Source organism: Phyllostomus discolor, chromosome 3 (assembly GCF_004126475.2).
Source record: "Phyllostomus discolor isolate MPI-MPIP mPhyDis1 chromosome 3, mPhyDis1.pri.v3, whole genome shotgun sequence".
Classification (NCBI taxonomy): domain Eukaryota; kingdom Metazoa; phylum Chordata; class Mammalia; order Chiroptera; family Phyllostomidae; genus Phyllostomus; species Phyllostomus discolor.
The window spans coordinates 210,692,943-210,718,619 of NC_040905.2; the positions used below are offsets into that span (position 1 = coordinate 210,692,943).

The 25,677-nt window shown below is 63.5% G+C and overlaps 1 protein-coding gene across 2 annotated transcripts in view; it reads left to right on the forward strand.

The window, feature by feature from the left end:
* The window catches only part of ASS1 (argininosuccinate synthase 1), a 51,699-nt gene that overhangs the window by 3,372 nt on the left and 22,650 nt on the right, over positions 1–25,677 (forward strand). Inside the window, exons 1-9 of one of the 2 annotated variants that reach the window (XM_028513704.2) lie at positions 1,321–1,447; positions 6,084–6,145; positions 7,808–7,914; positions 9,770–9,838; positions 10,875–11,063; positions 16,597–16,653; positions 18,236–18,310; positions 21,882–21,952; positions 22,482–22,512. In XM_028513704.2, coding sequence (XP_028369505.1) covers positions 7,810–7,914; positions 9,770–9,838; positions 10,875–11,063; positions 16,597–16,653; positions 18,236–18,310; positions 21,882–21,952; positions 22,482–22,512 — 597 coding nt within the window. In that variant the 5' untranslated portion in view covers positions 1,321–1,447; positions 6,084–6,145; positions 7,808–7,809. Of the gene's footprint in view, positions 1–1,320; positions 1,448–6,083; positions 6,146–7,807; positions 7,915–9,769; positions 9,839–10,874; positions 11,064–16,596; positions 16,654–18,235; positions 18,311–21,881; positions 21,953–22,481; positions 22,513–25,677 lie in introns of those variants that run through there. The other variant, XM_036022377.1, reaches the window with a different exon arrangement.

Below are 25,677 nucleotides of genomic sequence, written 5' to 3' on the forward strand. Positions count from 1 at the left end.
CTCTCCACGGAGCTGTGACCTCACTGCCCCCCACGTCATCGGCGCCCGTGTGTCAGGAAGGGACAGTGCCCTGGGCTGGAGCCATTTTGCAGAACTTCGAGGAGTCAGTGTCCCCACAGCCCACGGCCAGGGGGACTGAGACCCTGGCTCCTCCCACTCACTTTGAGCCTAAACCGGAGCAGAGGGTTTGGGCCCGAGCTGCAGACGCTGGGGTCGGGCCTGTTCCGCCACCCGCAAGCTGTGCGGTCTTGGGGAAAGTGCACCCTCTCTGTGCCGCAGGTCTCATCTGTGCGGCGGGGATGACGGCAGCAACTTCCTGGCCCCTCTCTGCCGAGGGTCCCGGATCTCTGGCTGCTTCTTGGTTGCAGGAAAGGGCCTAGGACGGGGCTGATCCCCTATGCTTTTTCCAAGATGGCTCAGTGTCCAACCCAGCAGGGTGGCCTCAGGCTCCGCCTCCAACGGGAGCTGAGAGGACTTGGGAAGCTGTTGCGGGGGCGGGGCGGCCCTGACTACGGCGCGGCCTCGGACTGGGCAGGACCTGCGGGTCTACGGGTCTGTGGTTGCAGTGATGGGGGCACTGGGGTCAGTAAACCCGGCTGGGAAACGGGTCCGGAATCTCTGAAGGCCAGCCCCGGCTCACAACTCCGTTTCTTTTTGCAACAAGAAGCTGCACCTCTGTGAACCTAAACCTTCCCGCTGCTCAATGCGTGAGCGGTCACCCAGTCTTCAGTCTCTGTCTACTGGGCGCCCTTGGGAGTCTGGTCAGGTGCCCGGCTCTGGGGAGACAGCCGGGACTCCATCCCGCACCGGGAGGAAACCCAGACTTTCTGCTGGCGCCTCCACTTCTGCCTCCTACAGTGGGATGCCGGCCCCCGGGGGCGGGGGGGGGGGGGGGGTTGGGTACGGGAGCGGCTGTAAGGTCTGCAGAAAGGCCAGCGCCCAAATGTGGGCCCGGAACTCCACCTAAGGGACTTTTACCCCCACTCCCACCTCGAAGCGCTTCTACGCTCCCCGCAGGCCGGGCCCCCGGGGGAGGGGCGCGTCTCTAAATGAAGGGCTGCGCTCAGCCTGCCAGTTGCGTGGGTTCTGGCCCCTGCGATGCCCTGATCGGCCACCTGCTCCCCGAACCAGGGCGGGGACACCTGCGCCGCGTGCGCCCTCCGAGGGTGTGCGGGCACCCAGAAACAGGCAGGGGTCGGGGGTGGAATGGCCCGCAGCGGGGAGGATGGAAAAGGGGAGGATTAAAGAGGGAGGGAAAGGAGGCTCTGCCCACCCGCGAGTGGCCAGGAACGCCGGGCGGCTCCTCGAAGGGGGCGGGGCCAGGGCGGGGCCTGACGCGCGCGTTCCCCATGTGCCCCGAGTCCCCCGCCCTGCCCCTGGCCCCGGGTTTATAACCTAGGATTCGCGCTGCAGTCGGCCCTGCTCAGCCACCACCGCCTGGACCCCGGTAAGGAGCCCCCATCCGGATCCCTAGCCTAGGTCACCCTCTCCCCGTCACACCGAGGAGGCGGAGGGGACCCGGGCTCAGACCTGGACGGGAGGGGAGGGGCCGACGCCCGGGCTCCCGTGGCTCAAACGCCTGGCGGCCGGATTCCTGGGTTCCTCCACCGCGGGGATGAGATTGGGGCGCGAGTCCTTAAGTCTGTGGGGGCAGGTCGGGTTATGTGCCCCCTTCGCGGGCGAGGTCCTTCCCGAATTTCCCTTCTCGGATCCAGCTGCCTCTATGATGCGAAGCCCTCAAATGGAGACTTGGCGAGGCAGTGGCTGTGAGGGTCCCAAACGCTCTCGTCCCGGGTCTTCCCACCTCCCTCTTTTTCTCCGGGTGAAGCCAGAGCACCGCCCGCCCCCGCCCCAACCTCTGCCCCTTACCCCCCTGAGCCTGCACGCAGCCGCAGCGGCCCCTCGCGCCGCCCCAGCCTCAGTTTCCTACCTGGGCTGCCCTGCCAGTGCTTGGGGTGTGACTGGGCTCCTTCACCAGCAGGGGGCGTCTGTGGCCTTCTTCCTAGAAGGGGTTTGCGTTCCCTGCCCAGGCGGGGTCGGTGGCCTCGCCCGGCCGAGGTGCCCGGTTTCCGGCTGGCACTGGGCTCTGGGCGCTGGGCTCCGGGCTGTGGGAGGGGCCACTCCGCAGGAAACCGTCCGCCATCCGGGCTGCTGTAGCCTTGGGCGCCTTGGGCGGCTGCGCCCTGCAGGAAGGGAGGGTCATGGCGAAAGCGGGGCAAGTCCTCTCCCATCTCGCCTGGGCTCTCCCTGAGAAGGTCCCGGGACCCCCGTCCCCCGCCCCGCTCAGTATCCCTCTCTGCAAGGCAGGCGTCTCCTTCGGAGCCTGGCCGCCTGGCTGCACATCTGGGCAGGAACAAACCTGTCCTTTATCCGCGGATGGATCAAATAGGCACGGGGCTTTGATCCCTCCGCCCCAGCCCACGCTCTGTGTCAGGAGAGGGCAGGTCCTGGAGGCTGTGGGTCAGCCTCTCTGCTTCCCGAGCCTCAGGCTCCCCATCCGTCAGAGCTGCCGTTCAGTGGCAGGCCGCTGCAGACAGTCTCAGGCAGTGCCTGGGCCCACGCACTCACTGTGTCTGGGTGGTGCCCTGCTGTGGGCAGGAACGGAGGTCAGCTTCCCCGCCCTCCTCCCTTAGGTTCCGGTGGCAGGGGCTGAAGCTGCCACGGAGGACTGGGAACTTGGGTGACGTTAGGACCTGGAGGGGTCTCCCTTAAAAACTCCCTCGCCCTCCCATCCCCCCTCTCAGCCAGGGCAGGGGCACATGGGGCAGCGCTGTCCCAGGTGGGGCACCTGTGTGCTCTACTGAGAAGCGGTTCTGGCTCTGCTCAGCGCGCTCGGGAGTGAGTGGTGCATCCCGCCCGCTGAGCGCCCAGGCCGGCTGGCCACAGGAGAGTGGAGGAGGAAGGCTCCCACTCAGCACGGAGCTCCGAAGGGCTCACATGCGGCTCTGGGCTCAGTCGGCTCACCCTTTTCTCCGGGCCCAGGACCGCAGTGGGGGCCTCCGTGGGGGGAGAGGAGGGGCCAGGCCCAGACTGACCTGCTGCGCAAGCGCTTTCCCCTGGGCTCTGGGCGCCGCTGGAACCACCCGACGCCATCCACGGGGGTGCGCAGCCCCAGAAGCGAGAGGCTTGCCTGTGGGCACCGAGTGGAAAGAGCCCGCAGGAATCAGGCCCCCCGGGGCTCTGACTTTCGCGCTGTAACGCTTTGGGAAAGGGGGCTCTTCCTCGCCTTGGCTCCCTCCCTCCTTGGGGCAGGCACCCTCCCCAGACTCGGGGTAGGCCGGGACCGCATGTCGGTTCAGTATTATCAACAGAGTGAACGAATAAATGAATGCACCATCTCCCCATGGCCAACTGCTCTTCGGAGAGGCGTTGGGTGTCTGTCACCAGGGCCTCGTGAGTGTGCGTAGTCTCTCTCTCGCCTACCCCAGGGCGTTTTCGAGAAACTGGAGACTCAGTCTTCCCACTCCGAGGCGGACTCCCAAATGACCCTCAGCTTTGGGCGGAGGAAGGTTTTTGGGGTGCTGGCAGCTCCCAGATAGCCCAGCGTTCCTGATGGATTTTCAGGCCCTAGGAATGACCGCGGAGAGCTGGCTCAGTATGGAGCCTAGGACAAGCCTCCCGCCCTCAGCTTCCCTACCTGTTGTTTGCGGGGGGGGGGGGGGGGGGGAACCTCTCTGTCTCCGCAAGAACCGGCAGATGCAATGAGTGGGGTCTGTCAGGCAAACGTTCAGGCTGAGTCCTGACAGCGCCACCTCATGGTCAAAGTGTGGAATTGCAGCCTAGCTCTGCCAGACATTAATGAGGGCCGCGGAGAGGTAGGAGCTGCAGTCCTAGAATGAGGAAATCCCGAAGTTCAGGAGAATCCTTGTGGCCTGGGCACAGCTCCGGTTTCCAAGTAATGAACCCAGCTCAGCTAAGGTCGAGTGGCAGAGAGGGGATTCAGGAGGACACTCACCAGGCTGCAGCCCTGGCGTGCGGACCGAGTACTGATGGGTGGTGATTCGTTCGGGGTTTTGCTTTCTGGAAGCTGTGTAAAGTAACGGGAGGTCGGTGGCCTCCACAGCCCAGCATGGCCATTTGCTAGCTCGTCACCTGGGCAAGTCGCTTAACTTTCCTGAGCCTCAGCTGATACTAATGGTCTCTCCACCGTGACAGCACATGTGACATTTCCTGCACATGGCACTGAACATAGTATCTGCCCTTGTCACCGTCCCAGCTTTCACATTTTAGAGCTCAAGGGTTTTCTCGGCATTGAGCGAGGGCCAGGCACCTCCACTGGAAGCTGGCGGGATGGCTCTGGTTGGGGCCGTGGGGGATGTCCCCTGCTTTGCGGCCAGGCACTCTGGTAAAGGATGGCTGGGCTGGCCCTGGGAGCTGAGGAAGCCTGCCTGGGTCCTTCCGGAAGGGTGGGGCGGGGCCAGGCTGGCGCCGGAGGAGGCTGAGTCCAGCCGGGATCTGCCAGACACTTCCTGCCGGCAGGCAGCCCAGTGTCCAACCAGAAGGGTTTTCAGGTTTGTGGAGGGTCAGTGAGGGGCTTGCCCAAGGTCACCCCGCCAGCGGCGGGAGAGTGCAGTAGGCACCGGCTCCCTCCCCAGCATCTGCCCGAATCCTTGCAGCCCCGTGGGGGATGGACGGTTCTCACTAGCTGTGCAGATGAGCAGCTTAAGTTGCCTGAACCCAGATCTGGAGGACCCGGCTGCTGCGCTTTACCGGGACGGAGTGCCTGCTCACTGGACTGTGGCTGATTGCTCTTGTCTTCCTCGCCTATCACCTCCCCTCCCCTGGCCCCCCCGAGCTGAGGCCTCAGCTTCATTTAGCTTCTGCTGCAGGGACCTTGCTGGCTGTGGGCGGGACTTCCCCAGAGGCCGGGAGGGCAGGAACCAAGCCAGTGTCAGATTGCATCATTCTCCCAGGCCACCTGCCTGCCTAATCTCGGCACACGTGCGTGCACACACATGCGTGCACACTCATACAGGTGTGGCACGTGTGTTCACTCTCAGATACACACTCCCAGGTGCTTGATACACACTCAGGTTCTTGCACACCACTCAGACCCTTGGCCAAGGGCCTCCGTGCCCGCACCCGCGCACGGCCTGGCAGGCAGAGGGCTTGCTGGTTTCTGAAGGAGCGCGCACAGAAATCCAGACGTGGGAGGACTTTAACCCTGTCTCTTTACCGGTGAGGAACTGACCTCTGGACAGCAGAGCAGGCGGCGCTGTTCTCAGAGCCTGCGCATGCCGGGCACTGTCTGCCACATGGTCCCTGCCCCGCGGAGCTCACAGCGGGGGGGGGGGGGGGGGGCGGGGCAGTTAGAACACAGCCTGTGGCGTGTTGTGATGGGCAAAGTACACGGCGCGGCGGAACCACTGAAGCAGAGCAAGACAGGCCACCGGTTTGCGGTCTGTCTGTCTCCAAGAGCGGCCCCTCCCCCTCTCTGGTGCCCACCCTCTCGGCTCCGGGTGTGCTCTGGAGGTGGCAGACCAGGGGTGACCCGAAGAGCTGGCGAATCCTGGGCCCGGATCGTGCCTCCGAGTCTCAGGCCCCAGGGATCCCCCTCCCTGCACCTTCCCCGAGAGGGGCACCTTGTCCTTACACGCCCAGCCGATGCAGGTTTCAGTCCTGGCCTGGCCATGTACCAGCCAAGCAGGGCTCTGAGCAAACTCCTTAACCTGAGCCTCAGTTTCCCTGCCTCTAAGACAAGGGAGCACGAATGGAATATTCAGCTCCCAATAGACACGTTCTGGATCTTGATTGTGGTGATAGTTTCAGGGGTGCCGAAACCCACTCAACTGGGCACCCTCAATGCAGGCGGTCTATTGCATGTCAGTTACACCTCAAGAGAGCTGTTGAGAAAATGTGCAACAGGACACACTCCCCACCCCACCCCACCCACCCGCCCCTGCCAGATCAGAGAGGCGAGGCGCTGGCCCGTGTCCCCCCCCAGCCAGGCTGCTCCCCGGGGGTTCCAGCAGCTGGGAAGGCTAGTGCAGGGCCCCTGCCTCTCCGCTGCGCCCCCAGCCCCCCGCCCCTGCTGGGGCTGCCAGTGCCTGGAAGCTGAGCTGCTCTTGGTTTTGCTTCTGCAGAGAGAGGTTCACCAAGTGGGGACGACAGATTCCAGAAGCCGGGACCCACACCTCCACCCCAGGTACTTCTCGCCGTTAGTCCTTCCTGCCTCCCTCCCTCCCTCCTCTCTGCTCCCCTCCGTCCTCGATGGCCTGTTCCCTGGCTGAGGTGGCCATGGCACTGTCTGCTGGCCCCAGAGTCAGGGTCTGGTGAGTCCCCAGCAGGTGGCCGAATGGCCAGCACAGGGGGGAGTTGTGGGTGTCCGCCAGACCCACCCACAGCCTCTCTGTCCCAAGGGGTGTTTTCTTCCGAGTCCAAAGGGCAGTGCGAGTCTGTGGGCCCTGGGGCCAGCGGGTGGGTGGGCCTGTGACGTGTCAGGAAATGCACAGTGGACATGTCACACGGTCGGGCTTCATGTCCAGGCTCTGCTGCCCAGGGAGGGGCCACTGGGCCAGCGCTTCACCTCTCTGACCCTCCGGCCACACGGGGAGCCCGGGGCACAGGCGTCTGCACTGTGGTGCTGACGGCCCCCGCCGGCTCCCGTGGGTCTGTCGGGGGGCGTCCACAGCCTTTCCCAATAGTGTCCAGTAAGGACCCTGACCTTGGTCAGCCTGCAGTGCACCCGCTCCGTGTGACGCAGACACCCTCCCTGTAAACGTGGGAAGCTGGGGCCCTGCCCCCTGCTGGCCGATGACCTCAAGCACATGTTTCCCTGGAGCTGAAGAGTAGGACAGAGTGGGGGATGGTCTGCTGTCCCCACTCTGTCCACTGTCCCCACAGATGGCAGAGGGACACCTCTGTCATCCACACATCCTGGGAGGAGCTGCCGGTCATAGAGGCTCTGTGACTCTGCATACCACCTTCCCTCTCCGTGCCTCTGTTTCCCCACCCGCACTGGGGGGGCTGGCTTCTGAGGCCCCCCCACAATGATCATTTTTAGAGTGGGGTTCACTGAGGGGCTCGGCCCCCTGTGCCTCCCTCCTCAGAGGTACTTGCATTTAAAAAGAGCCTGAAATCCCAACATGTGAAGGGTCAGGGGGCCCCAGGAGGTAGAGGTCAGTGGGGGGTGGGCGTGGGCTCTGTTTCCGGGGGGCCCACAGCTGGAAGGCAGCACTGCATGCTGGGAAGAGCCCAGGTTGTAGAGCCAGGCACGGACTCGTGCCCTGGCCTCCCGCTGACCTCTGTGAGCCCGTCTCGCCAGTAGGCATGATGACTCCTACTCCCTGGGGTCACAGTGGGGGTGCAGAGTGACCCTGCCTGGCCCTGTGTGAGCTGAGCAAGGAGCAGTTCTGAGTGGGGTGTGGGGGCCCCGGAGGCTCCTGACTGCTGTGTCCTTTGCATCCCGGCCTTGGCCAAACAGCTCAGCCTCAGACGCCTTCTCTGGCTGGAGGACGATTGGCCCCCAGACATGCACCCCCACCCCCACCCCACCACCCCCCATTGCTGTCAGCATTCCCAGGCCCCGGGTGGTTTGTGGGTGTGTGCGAGCCGTGTGCAGGGCAGGGACCCCTCGGGGACTGCTGGGGGTGTGGAAGGGGCGTGCTGTGGGGAGGAGGAGGGCCTCAGCCGGCCCTCATGTTTGTGAGCACCCTGTCCCCAGTGCTCAGGGGCACTTGTCCAGCGGGTAAGGCTGCCCGAGGCCGAGGTGGGGGCTGAGGCACAGGCCAGGAGGGAGCTGTTCGCCCAGGTGGCAGGTGGGGCTGGGCCGGGTCCGCCGCTCACGTTCTTGCTCGCCTCCCTCCAGACATGTCCAGCAAGGGCTCCGTGGTCCTGGCCTACAGTGGCGGCCTGGACACCTCCTGCATCCTCGTGTGGCTAAAGGAACAAGGCTATGACGTCATCGCGTACCTGGTAAGGAGGCCCCCGGGGTGTCTGTCCTCCCGCCTGCTGCCCACCCAGCTGCTCACAGTCACGGCCCCCAGCCTGGCCTCCCCTGCCCAAGCCTGTCTTGAACGGTGGGAACGTGCTCCCCATTGTGCTGCCTCACTTTCGTCATCTGTACAATGAGCATCCGTGGTGGCCCCCAGGTCTGAGAGGTGACCCCCAGTGCACAGTATTGGGCCCCCCAGCTCTCCTGTGGGGGGCTGCACAAGGGACACCAGACACGAGCTTGGCAGTGCCACTGGTCGCCTGACACTGGGCTGGGCCTGCTGAGGGCCCCCCCCCCGCCCCGCCGTCTTCCCCTTTCCCAAAGTCCTGGCCAGCCCCCAGAAATGCAGTAGGCTGTGGGGCCCTGTGGCAGCTGAGCTGGCTGAGCTCCTGCAGGCCACCTAGTTCCGGAACGACAAGGAGGTCACAGGCCACAGGCCATAGGTTATGTGTGATGCCAGTCTCCCATCCGGGGGGCATGGCAGACACCCCTCATCGAGCCGGCCCCACTTCTGATGAACTGGGGTGTGGCTTCTGAATCTTTGGCCCCATGGCTGTGCTTTTCAGGGCTCCTGGCTGCAAATTCTAAAAACCTAACTCAAACTAGCTGAAGCAAAACAAACAAACAAAAACCAGACAGTTCTTGGCTCATGTAACTGAGAAATCCAGGGGTACACGGCTTCAGGCAAGGCTTGATCCAGGTTCCCATCCAGATCTGTCTCCCTCTCCGCCTAGCTCCATCCTGGGCCTCCCCACAGGGCAGGCAAGGCTCACATCGTCAGAGCCCCATTTTTCCAGAAGAAGGAGAGCTTCCTTCAGAGGCTCTGACACCAGGGCCCAGGGGTACGCTCACCGGCCTGAGTCACTGCCCATCATACACTGACAACTGGCTGTGTCTTAGAGGGCTCTGATTGGCTAGCCTGAGGTCATGGGCCCACCCCTACAGTGAGCAGGAGACATGATTTGCTCCCCTCCAACCCTATGGGAGGAAGTCCCAGGAAAGAAGGTTCTGTTCCCAGAGGAGGTAAGGGTGCTGCTCTGAGCAGGCGAATTCACTGTTGCCAGAGCGGTGCGTTTGCACGTAAGGTCCAGTCACCATCCCTCCCGGGGCCCAGTCCCCACGTCATTCAGGTGGGGTGCGGGAGGCCCAGGGAGGGGAAGCACGTTGTTGCTCAGTCACCTGGGGAGGGACCGCCAGAGCTGAGTGTGGGTGCGGAGTCTGCTTCGAGGGCCACCACGGCGCAGGCTTAAGGCTGAGCGGCCTCCTGGGAGCGCCTGCAGCTGGACTCTGGGAGGATCCCAGAGCCTGGTGAGCAGAATGCAGGGCCAAGGTCTGGCTGCAGCCCGAGTGCAGCCGGCAGAAAGTATATCGGTGTCTAGACGGGGCCCTCGGAACCGGGGCTCTGGCGGCAGCACGGGGCAGCTGGGAGCCTGAGCACAGGCCCCCCTTGCTTGAATGTGACGGAGTGGCTGCACGTGGCTGGGGCAGTGAGCCCTGGGCTGGGGGCTGGGCCGCTCCCGGCAAGCTGAACTTCGCCCTGGCTTTGGGGGGAGGCGGGAGAAAAGATGGTTCCAGGGAAGCCTTTGATCTTCAAGGCAGTGATCTCGAATGTGGCAGCCCAGGCACCTGCTGCACTGCAGCCGCCAGGGCCCGGCTCAGCCAGTCCTGCCACCTAGTGTTGGCCCCTGGAAGCTCGCCACCTGCTCCAGACCCTGGCCTGCGCCCTCTCTGCTTACGGTGTCGGTGACGTCAGCGGTCAGAGGGGGTGCCCCTGCAGGGGGGCTGACGCTCTTCTCTGCTCCTCCTGCCCCTTGACTGGTTGCCCCCGCCCCTCAGGCTAACATCGGCCAGAAGGAAGACTTCGAGGAAGCCAGGAAGAAGGCGCTGAAGCTCGGGGCCAAAAAGGTACCCTGTCGAGGGGTCGGGGTTGGCAGCGGGGTCGTGGCATGGTGGGGGCAGCCGTGGGCCCCCCTGTCGCAGAGTGCCTTGTCGCCTGCACCCCTTCCCATTGGTCCTCTTGCTTCCAAGAGTGAGAGATCCATTCCTTCTGCTGTCAGGTGTGTGGGTGCCCCCTCAGCTCTCCTCCACCCGACTTCCTCCGCCTGCCGCCCCCCACCCATCTGTCTGGTCCTCAGCCGGCCGCCTCCCATCCGCTCGCTCGTCCACCTACCCATCCATCCTGCATCCACCCCCCCGGTTGTCCCCCCGTCGTCTCTCTGTCCGTCTGTCCCTCCACCCTTTCATCCACTCATCCGTCACCCAGCCATCCGCCCGGCCTCCCCTCACTTACCTGTGTCCATGTACCCCTCCTGCATCTGTTCAGCAGAATCGGAAAACTCCACCGAGTTAGTGCGTCGATTGTGCATCTAATCCCTTGGCGGGCTGGCCCCAGGCCACGTGGTGAACGTGGTCCCTGCCCACGTGGGCTCACGGTGCCCGTGTGAGCAGCTCCTGCGGGGGTGTCCCCGACACCCCAACATCCGAGTCAGAACCAGTTCCCTCACCCAACCCAGGGTGTGAAAACCAAAAATACCTCCAGGGACGGCCAGCTGCCCCCTGCAGATGAAATCATCGCTGGCTTTTGTGGGTGACATCATTCTATGGCTCTAGATCTTAGGTGGCAACTAAGTTTTATTTCAGGCCCAGAATGCTGTGCTGGGATGGATTTAAGAACCATAACTAGTTTCAGTGGGATGGTGTATCCCGATTGATTAATAATGTCTGCCCTGAGTACAGGATGGAGAGTAATAGTACTGCATGCATGCTGGGATTGATTAGCAATGTCTGCTCCAGATGCAGAATGAGAAGTGGAGGGGCAGCCTGCCAGGGTCCATTCACTAGCTGTGTCTGCCTTAGACACGGACCCCGTCAGTCCCCTGGGGCTCTGCCTCCCGGCTGGGCCCGGCCTTGCTGAGACTCCCTCCCACGGGCTCCCCCACAGGTGTTCATCGAGGACGTCAGCAAGGAGTTTGTGGAGGAGTTCATCTGGCCCGCCATCCAGTCCAGCGCGCTGTACGAGGACCGCTACCTCCTGGGCACCTCCCTGGCCAGGCCCTGCATCGCCCGCAGGCAAGTGGAGATCGCGCAGCGAGAGGGCGCCAAGTACGTGTCGCACGGCGCCACGGGCAAGGTGAGGCCAAGGGCGGAGGGCGCCGGGGAGGCCGGGCGGAGGGAGAAGGAGAGGAGGGCTGTGCGGGGAGACGCCGGCGCCGGCGATGGACAGACGGCCCTCGCGCACTGTGGGTGCCCCCCCCCGGCCCCCGTGACCCTCAGGCGCACAGCGGGCGGGCTGGCCCGAGTGAGAGGGATGCCACTAGTACGCAGTGGTGAGTGGACACCCAGGTGCAGCAACAGCTGTGCCCTGAGCCCCAGGTGCAGGGAGCGCCATGTGCAGGTTCTAGGCGTGACAGGAGCCATGTCACCCCGTGTGGCAGACTTGAGGCCGAGCCGTGGGACATCCCCACCGGCCAAGGTCGCAGAGCGTGAGCCGCCGTCTCTGGGGTGAGAAGGGTGGGGAGCCCCGAGCGAGCAGAGCGGGTTTGGGCCCCAGCTGTGCGGAGCCCTTCCCCCACCCCCCGCCCGAGCCTCGGGTTCTCCCTGTGCCGAGCAGGGGTGAGACCCCGCCTCGGCTTCCCAGGGCCGCAAATGGGGCGGTTTAAACAACAGAGACGTGCTGCCCCCCCCCACCCCCGGTCTGGAGGCTGGAGTCCAAGGTCAAGGTGTCAGCAGGGCCGTGCCCCCTCGGAAGGTGCAGGGAAGGGACCGACTCAGGCCTCTGTCCTGGCTCCTGGGGGATGCATCACTTGGCCCCCCTCTGCGTGTCGCCTTCCCTCTGTGGGTGTCCAGTGTTGTGTCCGAAGTTTCCTTTTGATCAGGACACCCGTCGTGTGGGGTCAGGTCCCCCCCTATCTTACCTTGATGATCTCTGTCCAGACCCTATTTCCGAACAAGGTCATGGACTCAGGAACCAGGGGCTCGGGCTTCCACACGTCCTCTGTGGGGACACCGTTCCGCCTGTAGCAGTCCCCTCCTCCTGGCCCTGCGTGTATCGGTGCAGGCCGAGGGAGGGCCCTGAGGGGCGGGGGCAGGAAAGCCCTCCTCCACACGCTGTCCCGCAGGCCGAGGGGCTCAGCATCCCTAACAATGTGGACAACTGTCCAGAGTTGTCCTTGTGAAGATGTTTGAGTCGCGAGCGCTCAGAGTCAGAGGGCACCATGTCAATAGCCTGGTACAGGGCTTGGCTGTTTAACCGGCCCACAGTCAGAAAACTCCACTCTTCCCAGTGACGGGGAGCTCACTACCTCGCCCGTGAACAGGTGCTAACCTGCCCTTGGGCCCCCTTGCCCTGGGTGGCCGAGGCAGTGGTAGGGGCACAGGCCTTGGCTCACTGTGACGCAGGAACACCCCCAGCTAAGATTATGACGCAGGAGGTTGGATTTGAGGGTGCTTGCAAACAGCCAGGCCCGGGGATAGCAATGGTTCATGTCTTCGAAAGCTCACGCGTTCATTGGTTTGCTTGGGCTCTGGGTCAGCGAGCTCGTACTGGGTGTCTATAAGGGGCTGGGCACGTGCTGAACTTGGCAATAGTGTTATCCTTCTTGGGCCCCTTCTCCACCCTCAGGGAGCCTGTGTCCTCGCAAGGGAGCGGGGGATGGTCACATGATAAGGCGTGGAGGGTCCACGTCAGGGGCGACGTGGGGGCAGCAGGCAGGGGGCCGAGGGAAGGCCGACTTGCAGAGCACAGCCCTGAAGGCTGAGCAGAGGCGAGTGAACAGCAGGGCACAGGAAGCGTGTGCCAGGCCCAGGGAGCAGCCGTGGAAAGGCCCAGAGACACAAGGGGCACGAGTCGGGTGCAATCACTGTGGGAGACTCGGCGGGGAGGGCCCCAGGTGGCTGGCGACCCCCAGGGGGAAGGTGGGGGTTGGCTCTGGGTGTGCTGCCTTCCATTCTCGGGCGGTAGGAGAGGGTGTGGGAGAACCCAGAGGCCACAGGGCCCGTACAGCGGGGGTCAGGTCCTGGCGCCCCCGCTCTCGTGCTGTGTGACTTGCCCCCCGTGCAGCTAAACTGGAACCAGCTCACGGGGCACTTCAAAGTCATGAGCTGACGATTCCAGTCAAGCACACAGCTCGGGCCTGGCACGGGGTGATCGCTCCGTGAAACGGACCGGGGCCCTGCAGGCGGCGCGGGGTGGAGGGCTCAGTCAGAATAAATGTCAGCACAGAATGGAAAAGCTTCTGAGCCCTCTCACCTGCCCACAAACCAATGAGCTGGGTAGTGAGATGCCCGTTGCAGGAGGTATGCAAGCCGAGGCCAGGAGATCAGGATTCTGGAAGGGCTCCTACCTGGAGAAGGTCCCTCCAATGGTGCCGTCCGGACTGAGGATGGGTGTCACTCAGGGCTGGTAGAGCGAGTGGGCTGGTGGCTGATGGGTCTGGCCCTGGCGTCAGTGGCTCTTGGTGTCCAGGGAGAGACCCCCAGAGTAACCCACCCATTGCAGGCCACAGCCGCCAGCAGCTGTGTGCACTGCTCCATTTGGTCACCAGAGGGCGCCAGAGGCTTGTATTTGAGACTGTCCAGGGCTGACCCTGGAGAAAACAGCTGGAGAAGGAGGCGGAGAAGGAGGTGGCCCCCCCAGAATCCTCTGTCCCCCCACCCCCGCTGGTCCTGCAGGGCTGTGGTTCTAAGAACGACACCCTCTGCAGCGGTTGTGTGGCCCCTTGGGACTTGGGGATGTCCCTGCAGTTAATACTCAGTGTCGCACAGAGGCACAGTCAGCCTTGAAACATCACCGGGGCCTTGTCGGCCCGCAGTGCAAAGGTCCTGGGCAGGTGTTCACAGCACCTTGGGTCTGTCACTTCATCTGGGGTGGGTGGACAAGGCACAGTCCTGTGCTTTGGTGTCTCCTGGGCTCTGGGGACAATTTCCCTGAACTGGGTGGGGAGGACCCGAAAAGCCTGGGGTGGGGTCCAGAAAGTTACAAAGCTTGGGGCAGGTGGGGCTGGTGGCCTGGCTGCCCGGGGGCGGGCACCAGGGACTGACATGTTGGGAGGGGTCCCTGTGGCCCCTGAGGGCAGAGCCGGGCAACCCTGGGGCACACCCCAGCAGGACGTCTCGGCAGAGCTTTCTGCAGGGGTTCCCCGTGAAGGGAAGAGCCAGGTGTAAGCAGGCGGCAGGGGGCCCCCACAGACGCAGAAGAGATCCCAGTGGATGAGGCCAGTGCTGAGGTTCTGGCCTGTGGACAGGTCGGCTGCTGGCTTCTCCCAGATGAGGGAGCCAGGGCCTCGGGGGTCCTTGTCCCGGCCTCACGGCTGTCACCCTCACGATGTGCTCATCCACCCTGGGCACCACGCGTCCAGCACTGACCTTCCTCCACGCACGGGGACACAGCACAGAAGGGGCTGGGGGGCGCCAGGAACTCGGGGGCCCTGACCTAGCAGGGGCTGAGGGATGTGACACAGAGACATCCGATGGAGCCAGTGTCGGCCGGTGACGCCACCGAGGGGCCAGGGCAGCCCGGGCTTCGGGAGCAGACCGTGCCCAGGCCTGGGGGTGGGGGTGGGGGTGGGAGGCGGCTTCCCTCCCGGGACCCAGCCCAGGGGCACGGGGCACAGACTCAAGCTGGGCTCCACCCCCAAGCCCCGCCAAGACCCCGATCCCTCCCCACCAAGGAGCGGCGCAGAAGCTGGGTGGCCCTTCCAGGGCCTCCTTCCCACCAGTTTTGGGACAGGGGCCTGGGAATCTGAGCCTGAGACTCGGGCAGGGGTGCGGGGACAGGGTTTTGTGTGTGGCACCATCTGCGTGGCTGGCCGGGGAGCAGATGGGCCACCCCTCCCAGCAGCCCTGGCAGTCCCAGCGGGCGCCGCACCCACACTCACACACGTATCAGCACATGTATCAGCACATGTGTCAGCACACGGATGCTCGTGGTGTGTGTGAGACAGCTTCACCGCCCCCCCCCCCCCCCGGCCCCCAGGGGTGCTGCCGGGGGCTACCCCGGAGCCGAGGGTCAGGGGTTAGGGAGTGGAAGAGCCAGACAGGCCCTTGTCTGGGACTCAGTTTGAGCCAAGGCAACCCTGGGAGGGTCTGGCTTCTGGGCTTCTGGGAGGGTCTCCGGCTCTGGAACAGATGGGGGTACCCCCGGCGGGTCTGGATGGGCAGGCACCAGCACAGGGTGCTTCTCCGAGGAGGCACAAGCCACCATTGTTCTGTGGAAACGTGAGCCCGTGGGGGAAAAGTCGCCAGGGTATGCAACACGAGATCCGGTGCCTTACCGAGTGAGTCTGCTTTTTGCGGTAGCGGCCGCCGCTCTGGGAACGGCACTGGCCCTGGGCCCTCGGGCAGGGTCGCCGTGCCTCATCGCCCGTCTGTGAGATGGGCACCACGAGACAGCCCACCTCGGAGGGCCGCTGGGCGGGTTCAGTGAGCCCCTCACGGTGGGGCTTTGAGTGCGTGTGAACTATCAGGATTCGTGTTGCCTGCTGGCTGTGTGACGTTGGGCGAGTGACTTTACCTCTCTGAGCCTCACTTTCCTCATCTGCAAAATGGGGTTAAAAATCCCAGTGGTCCCAGGTGGCTTTCCCAGTGACAACCAGCGTATAGTAGGGGCTCACTAAAGGGCCTGGACGGAGCGTGTTCTGGGGGGCTGGCCAGTGCAGCTCGGGGCCCCAGGAGATAAGGGGCAGGAGCGGCCTGTGCCCCTCGGCTCCCGGCTCCGCAGAGCGGGACTGAAACCTCTATTTCCGCGTCGCCTGACAAGACTCTGGAAAATAACATGTTATTCCCGCCGCTGGCTCTCTGCACCCGGCCGTTGTCACAGTGGGCGGAAGGTCCCTCTGTTATTTCCCTGGCGCTGTCTCCCTCCGGGCGGCCGAGCGGATGGGAGGCAGGCAGGACGCTGGCAGCCATTGTCCCTCCGGGTCTGGGCTGTGCCGCTGAGGCCAGCGCTGCGGGCAGCCTCCTCCCCGCCGTCACGGTCAGCTCGCTGGGGTGTCCGGCGATTCTCCTGTTACCGCAGAGAAGAGAGGCAGGAGGAGGCGGGGTGACCAGGCAGGGGACGGGGCTTGAGCCAGGCTCGGTGCCTTTGGACAAGTCCCTTCTATCTCTGGGCCTCAGTTTCCCTCTGTGCTCAGAGAGGAGCAAAGGGCCCTTAGTAGTCACCTGGTTCCACCCCCTCCCTCCAACCAGCCATTGTACGCATGGGGAAACTGAGGCTCAGAGAGGAGACAGGATTCCTCCCAGGGGGACCAGGCCCTCAGCCCTGCACATGGGTGTGTTCCCTGAAGTGTGCACACACGTTATGATCCACGTGCATCCCTGCCATGCTCCCAGAAATGCACACCCCCATCTTGTCACATGCTCACGCACCCATATGCACACACTCCAGCCTGTGATTCCGCACCCCATGCACCCCGCCACGTGCCCACACACTGACACGCCAGTGTACACACAAAAGTGGCATTCACCACACATGCTGAGCACACGGGCACACGGTCCTCCTCACCCAGCCCCCACTTCGGAAGGCTGGGGGGGCTGTGGGCTTCGCCCGCCCTGAGCAGCCTCACGCTGTTGACGAGGCTCGCTCCCCGCCCCCACCACCCCTTTCTCCCACCCCCCACCCCCACCACTGCCCTTCCGGCTCCTGACAGCCCCGTTCCGTGTTGCAGGGGAATGACCAGATCCGGTTTGAGCTCACCTGCTATTCGCTGGCCCCCCAGATTAAGGTAAGTGGCTGCTTCTCTGGGGTGGGCGCCGGGGGCTGAGGCCCCTGGGGGCAGGGTGGGGGTCCGGAGAGGGTGTGGGGACAGTGTGCACCTGGGTGGTGCCCCCCTTTCCCACAGAGAAGCAGGCTCCAGGCACACAGCGCCCAAGGCTGAGCCATGGAAATGTAATGCACAGCACAAATGCGAGCCCCCTGACTCGTTTAAGTTTTTCCAGTGGCCATGTTAAAAAAAATGATACCAAGCAATAGGTGACATCTTTTAATGAGAAATTGTATTGAACCCTATGCCTCCAAAAGGGTGTCAATCAATATGCCATCAGTATAAAAAAGTTACTGGGATGTCGTGCGTCCCTTTTTGTGCTAAGTCTTCATGACCCAGCGTGTGCTTTACATGTGCCACCCATCTCACGATGGGGACCGGCCACGTTTCAGGTCTCGGCTGCAGGTGGCTCCTGGCTGCCGTGCTGACGGCACAGGTGTAGGTCTGAGCTCCTTCGAGGCCGCTTCAGCTGGAGCTCTGAGCGGTGTGCCGCCCGCCCCCAAGCCCCCACGGGGCTTGAAAGGGTTTTCATTTTTTTTCTTAAGTGGGCCATCTTTCTCTGTCACTTTAACCACCCGGCAGCTGCTCGGGGTGAGAGCGGGGCCTGGAGGTGAGCGGTAACGAGCTCTAGCGACCCATTTCAACCCCAAACACCGGGCGGCCGAGAAGCCCTCGGACAGGAGCTGCTGGTTGACCTGCTCCTGGCGGGTGCGCACGGTGTCCGGGCTCTGAGCCTTTCCCAGCGGGGGCCAGCGCAGGGGCTGGGGCTGGGGGCAGGGGTGCAAGCCGGGCTCTGGGAGCCGGCGTGAGGCCGGAGGGTCCTGTGCTTCCAGTGCCCTGGTCCAGGGCTGCTCATTCCCTGGGGGGTCCTTCTCCCACCCTGCCCCACCCCCATCGGCTCCATGGCCCGGAAATCACACCGGCCTGTCACCTAGATAACACCCCCCACCCCCAGCGGGGCTGTTGTGTCAGAGGCAGGGTCCCAGCTGGCTCTGAGGGTGAGAGGGGGCTCTTTGTCCTGAGGGTCTCTCTGCGGCCCCCCCTGCTGGTGGAATGAACTCAGCCCTCCCTGTCTGGCTGTGACTCCCCGCCCTCCCCCCCAGAGCAGCTCGAGGGGAGCCAGAGGAGTGGGGTGGGGTGGCATGTGTCATCTCTGGGCCCTGCCGTCCTGGAGCGGGGGCAGGTGGGGTGGCTACAACTCCATGAGCCCATTTGTGGAGTGGGGGCTGGGCCTCTGACCAAGGGCGCTAGTGAGGCTAGCGAGAAACTTGAGGCTTGTCTAGTCCAAACCCTCAGGTCTCAGTTGGGGAGACTGAGGCACAGAGGGCAGGACCCACCTGGGGACACATGACCATCCTGCCATGGAGCCTGGGCCCCTCCAAAGCCACCTGCCTCATGGGTCAGCAGGGAGCGGCAGGAGGCCCCCCCCTGCCAGGTGGCCATTGGAGTCCCCTGCCCCTTAACAGAGGCCAGTTCTGGGGCTTTAGGGCCTGGAGAAGCCAGCAGCAGAGTCCCCAGTACTGACCCCTTGCCCCACGTGCAGGTCATCGCCCCCTGGAGGATGCCTGAGTTCTACAACCGGTTCCAGGGACGCAACGACCTGATGGAATACGCCAAGGTAGGGGCCTGCACCCCCTGCACGTCCCTCCATCCCCCAGGGGCTGTCTAGGCCACTGGCTGGGGACTGGGACTGACCCCATGCTGGGGGATGGACCGTCTGGCTGCCCACCCTCCCCAGGCGCCTGTCCCCTGGGCCGGCCCTGCAGAGGCGTGGCCCCTGCCTGGGCTGGGCCTCTCCGAGGGGCCACCTCTGTGTGTGTGTCACTCAGGGGACAGCTAGGGGTGTGGGCCAGGCCATTTTCTGCCCCTCCACGACCTGGCTGCTACCTGTCCCGGTGTTCTCCCAGGAACAGGTCGGGGCTCTGAGAGGCAGGGGCCGACAAAGGCTGGTGTGGAGCCAGCCCTTTTTGAAGTACAAGTTGCAATAAAAACATATTAGAAGTTTTGCCTCAAGATCCTTAGCCTCTCCCCAGGGTACCTTTCTTTTTAGCGACTCCGTGGCAGCCCTTGACAAACAGCCTCAATCAATCAGACGGGCGAAAGCAGCTCGGCGCACACAGCAGAAAATTGCTCCGGTTTTTAAATAGCAGCCACCGGGGCTGGCTGCGAGCTGTCGCTGCAGCCAAGGTGCCGCGTGGCAGGGGACGCGGCAGGGACGCGGCCCTGCCCCGCCGCCAGCATCCCATTAAGACCTGGAGCGCTCGGAGGGAAGATCTTCTGCACCATCTGTTGTTTTATTATTAAGAGGGGAGTTTATAAGAGCAAGCCCATATGTTGCCAAACAAATTGTCAAATAGCAGAGCTATTAAGAGAACGGGGTTGGCGAGGCTTTCCCCCCACCCCCCACCCACTTCCTCTCCCCCGATCACACAGAATGTGGAGCGTGTTTCCTCTTTGAGAGCAAGGAGTTGGGGCGCCGCCCCATCCACGTCCTCACGCCTGCAGTCCGGGTTGGAGAGCGCGCCAGGGCTGACCCCCAACTCTGCCCTTGGGATCCGTTGAACCCCCAAACAAAGCCGCCCCAGGGTTTCCCAGCGGAGGCGAATTTCAGGAGCGCTGTCCCTCCTCCCAGGTTTTGGGAAGAAGGCGCTTTGCTCGGGCCGCGTAACCTTTTCCAAGGGAAGCTTGGCCCCGCTGAAACAAGTCCCGGTCCCTCCGCCACCCACGCTCGCTCGCTCGCTCGCTCGCTCGCTCGGAGGCCGGGGTCGGACTTGAGCTCCAAGGAATCGGCATCTTGCACGCGGGAGGCCGCGTTTCTGCACTCAGGGAATGACCAGAATAACTGAGCAGCAGCCGGGCTTTGTCCGAGATTCACAGCCGGGCAGGGTCTGCTTCGGCTTAGACAAAAACCCACCGGGCTTTGCAACCCCCGCTTTCAGGCCCTGACGTCACCAAGGCCGGAAAGCGCTTGGGGGAGGCGCCCGCGCAGCTCGCGTTCACTGCCTTCCCAGCTCCCCCAAGTCCATCGTCCAGGGGAGCAACTCTCGGAATCGCCCCGTATTTAGCATTGTCACCATATTTTTTAACTTTTTAAATATTTTATTTATTTATTTATTTTAGAGAGAGGGAAGGGAGAGAGAAAGAGAGGCAGAGAAACATCATTGTGTGGTGGTCTCTCATGAGGCCCCCCACGGAGGACCTGGCCTGCAACCCAGGCACGTGCCCTGACTGGGAATCAAACCAGCGACCCTTTGGTTCGCAGCCTGTGCTCAACCCACTGAGCCACACCAGTCAGGGGGCCACCATATTTTTTTAAAAGCCAGCATTTAAGGTATGGTGCCGGGAAGCAGGCCAGTGTCCTGGGTACACGTGGAAGATGGTTTATTGTCTGTCCTTAATCTTAATGTGAGTTTCCTGGGGCAGGGGCGGGGGTCGGGGTGGGGGCGTCAGGACACAGAGGGGAGGAGAAACCAGAGTCTCTCTGGTCAGGGTCTGTCCCCGTGTTTGACTGTGCGTGTCTCCCAGTGGGCGAGGGGGGCCATGCCCACCCTGCTCTTTCCTCCTTGCCTTCCCTCCCTTTCTGCTCTCCCTGCTCTGCCCGAGGCCCCGTGGGGGAGAGAGAGGGCAAGAGTGTTTGCAAACCGCCCTCCAAGCGAAGGTTCCAGACCGGCCCTGGCTTCCCAACCCCGCCTGGGCCTCGTGGTGCCCTGCAGGCCCCCGCTCCCCACACCTGGCCCCCCTACCTGGATAGGATGGGCTGTGGATTCGGCTCTGGGAAAACCTGAGGGGCTAAGTGGCCCCCAACACCGAGCAGCCTGGAAACGATGTGCTGTCCTCTGCTCGTGCAGTTTAAATGGAAGAACGCACACAGTTCTGCTGTGGATGTGGGCCCGTCTCCCAGTGAAGCTGGCGAAACAGCCCCTGAGGGTTTAGCCTAATTAATTTTGAAATCCTAACGTGGTGATGAAGGACACTTTCTCTGCTTCGTGGGAGTGAGGGGGACCCCCAGGGGGAGCCCCGTCAGGAGGGGTGGGGGTGATGCTGGTGGGACTCGAAGGCCCGCACCTCCGAGGTTCCGGGACCCCCGGGGTGAGGTGCCGAAAGGGTGCTTGGGGGGCAGAGCGTCCAGTCTCGCTGGTGTCAAAGGTGGCCAGGCGGGGCCTCTGAGCTGCCCTGCGTGCCGGGTGCACGTGGAGGAGCGAACAGGGCATCCTTATATACGTGCTGGGTTCCCGCCTGGAGTCGGCCAGGGAGCTCGGGGCCACCAAGGGGGCCTGCCTCACCTGTGACCCAAAAGGCCAAGTCAGGTGGCGTTGAGCCGCCGCCGGTAGCCTTTCGGGCTCAGCGTCTTGGCGGGGCTGGGCTCTCTCCTTGAACCTTGGATTGGGCTGCTTGGGAAGCAGAACACAACCAGAACCAGTGGGGAAGGCAGGGGTCTGCCTGGGTCGTTCTTGTCAGGGAGAGGGTCGCAGATAGGAGCCACGGGCTGGAAGCAGACACACGTCCCTCTTTGCCTTGGCTCGGCCTGAAGCCCCTGTGTGGGCACTGCCGCCTTGGTGGAGACCCCCGGGGAAGTTCAGTTTATTCCCGTTCATAGGGTCGCCGTGGGGGGCACCGGCTGTGCAGGGAGACCCTCGCACAGCACCTGGCACGCTCTAAGTACTTCAGGGCCCTCGAAGCGTAAGCCCAGAATCTTCCAGAAGGAACCTCCAAAGTCGGGGTCCGCTCTCCAGCATCTCGGGCACTGGGCTCCCAGGTTCTGCGTGGGCACGTCCAGCGCCTCCCCAGGCAGCCCGGGGTGGGGAGGGGGAGACAGGCCAGCTCAGGGCCTTGCCTGCAGAGGGGCCAGAGTTCGGGGCTGTCCATGACCTTCGGAGAAAACCAAGGCACTCGGCTGGTGTGGCTCGGCCCACTGGAGCCTTGTCCCCGGGGGCGAAGGGTTGCCGATTCGATCCCCAGTCTGGGTGCAGGCACGTGTGACCGCTGGTCCAGGCGTGTGAGAGGCAACCAATCGGGGCTTTCTCTCTCGCGTCGACGTTTCTCTATCTCCTCCCTCTCTAAAAGCAATGGAAAAAATGTCCTTGGGTGGGGCTAAAAAAAAAAAAAGAAAAGAAAACCGAGGCCGCTGGGCCTGAGCCTTGCGTCTACTCCGAGCTGCCTCACGCCTGCGCGGTCTCCTCTCCCCGCAGCAACACGGGATCCCCATCCCGGTCACGCCCAAGAGCCCGTGGAGCATGGACGAGAACCTCATGCACATCAGGTGAGCAGCACCTGCCTGGCATTGCCGGGCAGGGGCCGGGATGCAGTGGCCCCCGGACACTCCCAGGCCCCGCCCTGACAGAACAGGGACTCAGGGGAGGACAGACGGCCCACAATGTAAGCGACTCACTCACAGTTCTGGCTGCGGCTCTGCTGTGTGCCCAGGGGAGACACCGGGCGCCCAGCCTCTACTGGGGCATCGGGGCTTCTCTCGGGAAGGGCGTTTGAGATCAAAAGCTGGAGGGCGAGGCGGGACCGGCCAGGGTGCAGGGAAGAGCCTTGAAAGCAGAGGGGACAGCGCGTGTGAAGGCTCCCGGAGGACAGAGAAATGTCCCGGGCTCTTTCTTGCCACCTGCAGCTCCCGCAGCCAACTGGTAGGCCCAGAATGTTCCGGGCGAGATTGGCAGCTGTTGCTTTGGCGGAGAAAAGGGCAGACCGGTCACGTGGTGCGGGGTGAAGGGGGGGTCAAGGCATAGCCGTGTCCGTCTGTCCCTCCCCTGATCACCCCTATCTTCCCTTCCTCTCTGCAGCTACGAGGCTGGAATCCTGGAGAACCCCAAGGTAATTTCTGTTTCCTCCCATGCCGTCTGATGTGTTTGTAGCCTAATTTGAAATTTCACGGGGGGCGGGTGCGGGGCTTGGGCTGGGGCCTGCCCTGCCTGTCCGGACCCCCACCACCTGCCCACTCCATGCTACGTTTTAAGACCCTCGCCCCCCACACCCCTCTCCCCACACCCTGTGCTTTTTCTAATTGCTGCGGGATGAATGGGGGAAGGAAGTATTTCAGGGCAGCACGGAGAGAGAGCGTGATTGTGCGACAGTAAAGAAACAATTAGGCAGATGAGACACTGGGGGGGGCCCACTGGCTCTCTGGCCGCTGCTGCCTCGACAGGGGCCGGTGGGGGGGGAGGGCGGGGGAGAATGAGAGCCTCGGGACCCACTTGTCTGGGTTTGCGCCCCGTGCCTGCGAGGCAGGCCACCCCATCCTGTCCCCAGCCTCCCCAGCTGGGCCACGGCCGTTGGAAGTTTAGGGTTTCTCTCCCCGGGGGGTTTCCCTTTGTATCTCCCCCTGCCCACCGTGGGAGCTGGGGGCGGCAGGGGGAAATCTATCCCGGGAAGAGAAAAATCTCTTTGTCCCTGCGGGAATGTGTCTCCTGCCCTGCCCGGCTCAGCCCCGCACTGCACTGGAGGGCTGGTTTGGGGGTGGGGCGGGCTGCTTGTCTGAGACGTGCTTTGGGGGTGGGGGCACTCGGGCAGCTGGGCCTGGGGGATCCAAGAAGCCCGGCTGGAGGGGAGGATGCCCAGGTGGGTAGGGAGAGCCAGACCCCTGCCCGAGGTCCCAGCTCGACTCCCCGCAGGGACCAGGCCTCTCACTCTGAGCTGTGGCAATGGAGGGTGTGTCAGTGGCCATTTCTGGAGGCAGGCCCGGCTTCAGCATTTCCCCGGCCTACTTTCTTTGGCTCTTGGCACTGAGCTCCCTAATTGTATGGGCAGGGGGGGGAGCTGAAGTCCCACAAGGGAGTAGGGCTGGTGCCCAGGTCACCCCCCATCACAGGCGCGGGCCCTCTGGCCCCTGTGGCTCCCCCACTGCGCACGCCCTCCCCCCACCCGTCTCACCCCCTCAGCCTGAGTGTCACTCGAGAGGGCCGCACCCTTGCCCCCTGGAGGCTGATGGCCCCATGAGGCTGCTGCCTGCTGGCCACAGGTTTTTCCAGTTCATGCTCTGCTGACCCCGAGACACTCAGGCCGGCCACCCCTAATTAGCCAGTCACTCAGCGCCAAAGGGGGTGGGGGGAGCTGAGCACAGTAGAGCAGCTTCCAGGCGGGGTGTCCTCCAGCCTGCGGGGCTCGAGCACGCTGGGAACCCCCTCCCCACGCGGCCTGCGGGCCCTCACCGCAGGGCCAGGGGCACAGGGCTGGGAGCAGAGGGGTGGCGGGTGCGGGTCCTCGTGTTGCCGGGGTCTCGGGCCCCCCGCCTCCCAGGCCTCCTCTCTGACGAGGACTGGGCGTGGATCAGTAAGTTCTGGAGAGTGTTTTTTTAAGGGTTCTGCCACCCAGTCATGGAGGGAAGATTAATGCTCGGGTCCCAGAGCTCGGGAACTTGGGTCTGAATCCGAGTCTGCTCCTACTGCTCTGCAACCTTGGGCAAGTTACTCAGCCTCTCTGAGCCCCTGATTGCACATGCACGCAGTGGGAGACCACAGTACCCGCCCCCTCCCTCCCGGCTAAGCCATCAAAAGCCACTTGGCCTGTCCGTGGCTCAGGGCAAGGCCTGGAGCATACATAGGGCTGGGGGGCCCGCCCTCCGTCCTCAGGCCGGCTCAGCATCTCTGGGAGGAAAGGCTGGGCTGGGTGTGAGCCCAGGGGAGACCTCCTTCCCACTGGGAAGTGGGGGGCCAGCCCAGGACCCAGGGGCCAGCCACTCTGGCCCTGTGCTCCCCGCCTGCTCTCTGCAGGGCCAGGGGCTGTGCTGGCCAGGGGCTCCCCCAGGCTAAATTCCAGGTCCCCCCTCACACCTCTGGGTCTGATGTGCGTGGGGGGCGGTTGTCTTCAGGTCCCCGAAACGAGTTGGCGACAGCCGGGGGCCTGGGAGAAACCATGCGTCCGAGCCGCCCCGGCCCCGGCGGGAGGAGCCGGGGAGACGGAGCTCAGGGCACCCGGCGCCCCCTCCCCCGCTCCCCAAAAAAGCCCGAGACCTGTCGGAGGGAGCGTTTGAAGGCAGATGGCGGAGCCATTTTCTGCCTCCGTGAGGGCTGATTGAAGGGCAATGAGGCAGCTAATGCGAAGAAAGATAGAAATTTACTTGCTTTAACTTCATAGGGCCCACAGTGAAAGAGTTCATTCAGCGCCGGCCGCCGTATCTGACGGATGAATCAACCCTCCGCGGCATCGATCATGCCTGTACATCATGGTTCAGTTCATGGGCCATTTGTTCCAATCCCTCCTCCCCGGCCTGTTTCGTGCTTTCTTTCCCCGCTCCCCCCACCCGCCCCACCCCGCTCTCTCTCTCTCTCTCTCTCTTTCTTCACTCTCTTCCATCCCCCACAACCCCCCCACACACACACATACAGCTGACATTGGAAGTGAGTCCTCCCGCTGGGATGGATAAATAGATGGTATTGATACTCAGCAACAAACTATTTGTCATTTGAACTGGGCTTTTAGGAGGCGGAGTAAAAAAAAAAAAAAAGGCCGGCGTGAGCCACCTTGGAATGCAAAGCAAATGTCACTTCATTTCTATTTAGTTATCTTATTTAATTGGTGCTGTCGGGGGGGGTTGGGAGCCACTGGCCGCGGCCTCCCACTTGCACGGCTGCTGTCCTTGGGGCCTGCACCTCCCCTCTCCTGTCCCCATCCTGTGTGGGGCAAGTGTGGCCAGGAGAAAGGGACAAGCACCAGGTTGCAACGGGAGGGTCAGGCACTGCGCCAGTGCAGGTGGGAGGGAGGCGGGCTTGGGTGGGGGGCCGGGTGCTCGGCGCTGGCACTCTGGTTTGAGCCGGGCCTGGGCCTGGGCCTGGGCTGGGGGCCCAGTGAGGAGCCCCGGGCGGGTGAGAAGGGGGCTGCCTAGCCGTGTGAGTCACCCCAAGCCCCGGCTCCCTTTGCCTTTGGCTGCAGATGGCGTCAGGCCCGTGCGTGCCCAGGGAGTGTGGAGGTTGGAAGGGCGTGGTGAGGCTGGGGGGCATGTCTGTCAAACTTCCACGTGCCTGACCCCATGGCTAACCACGT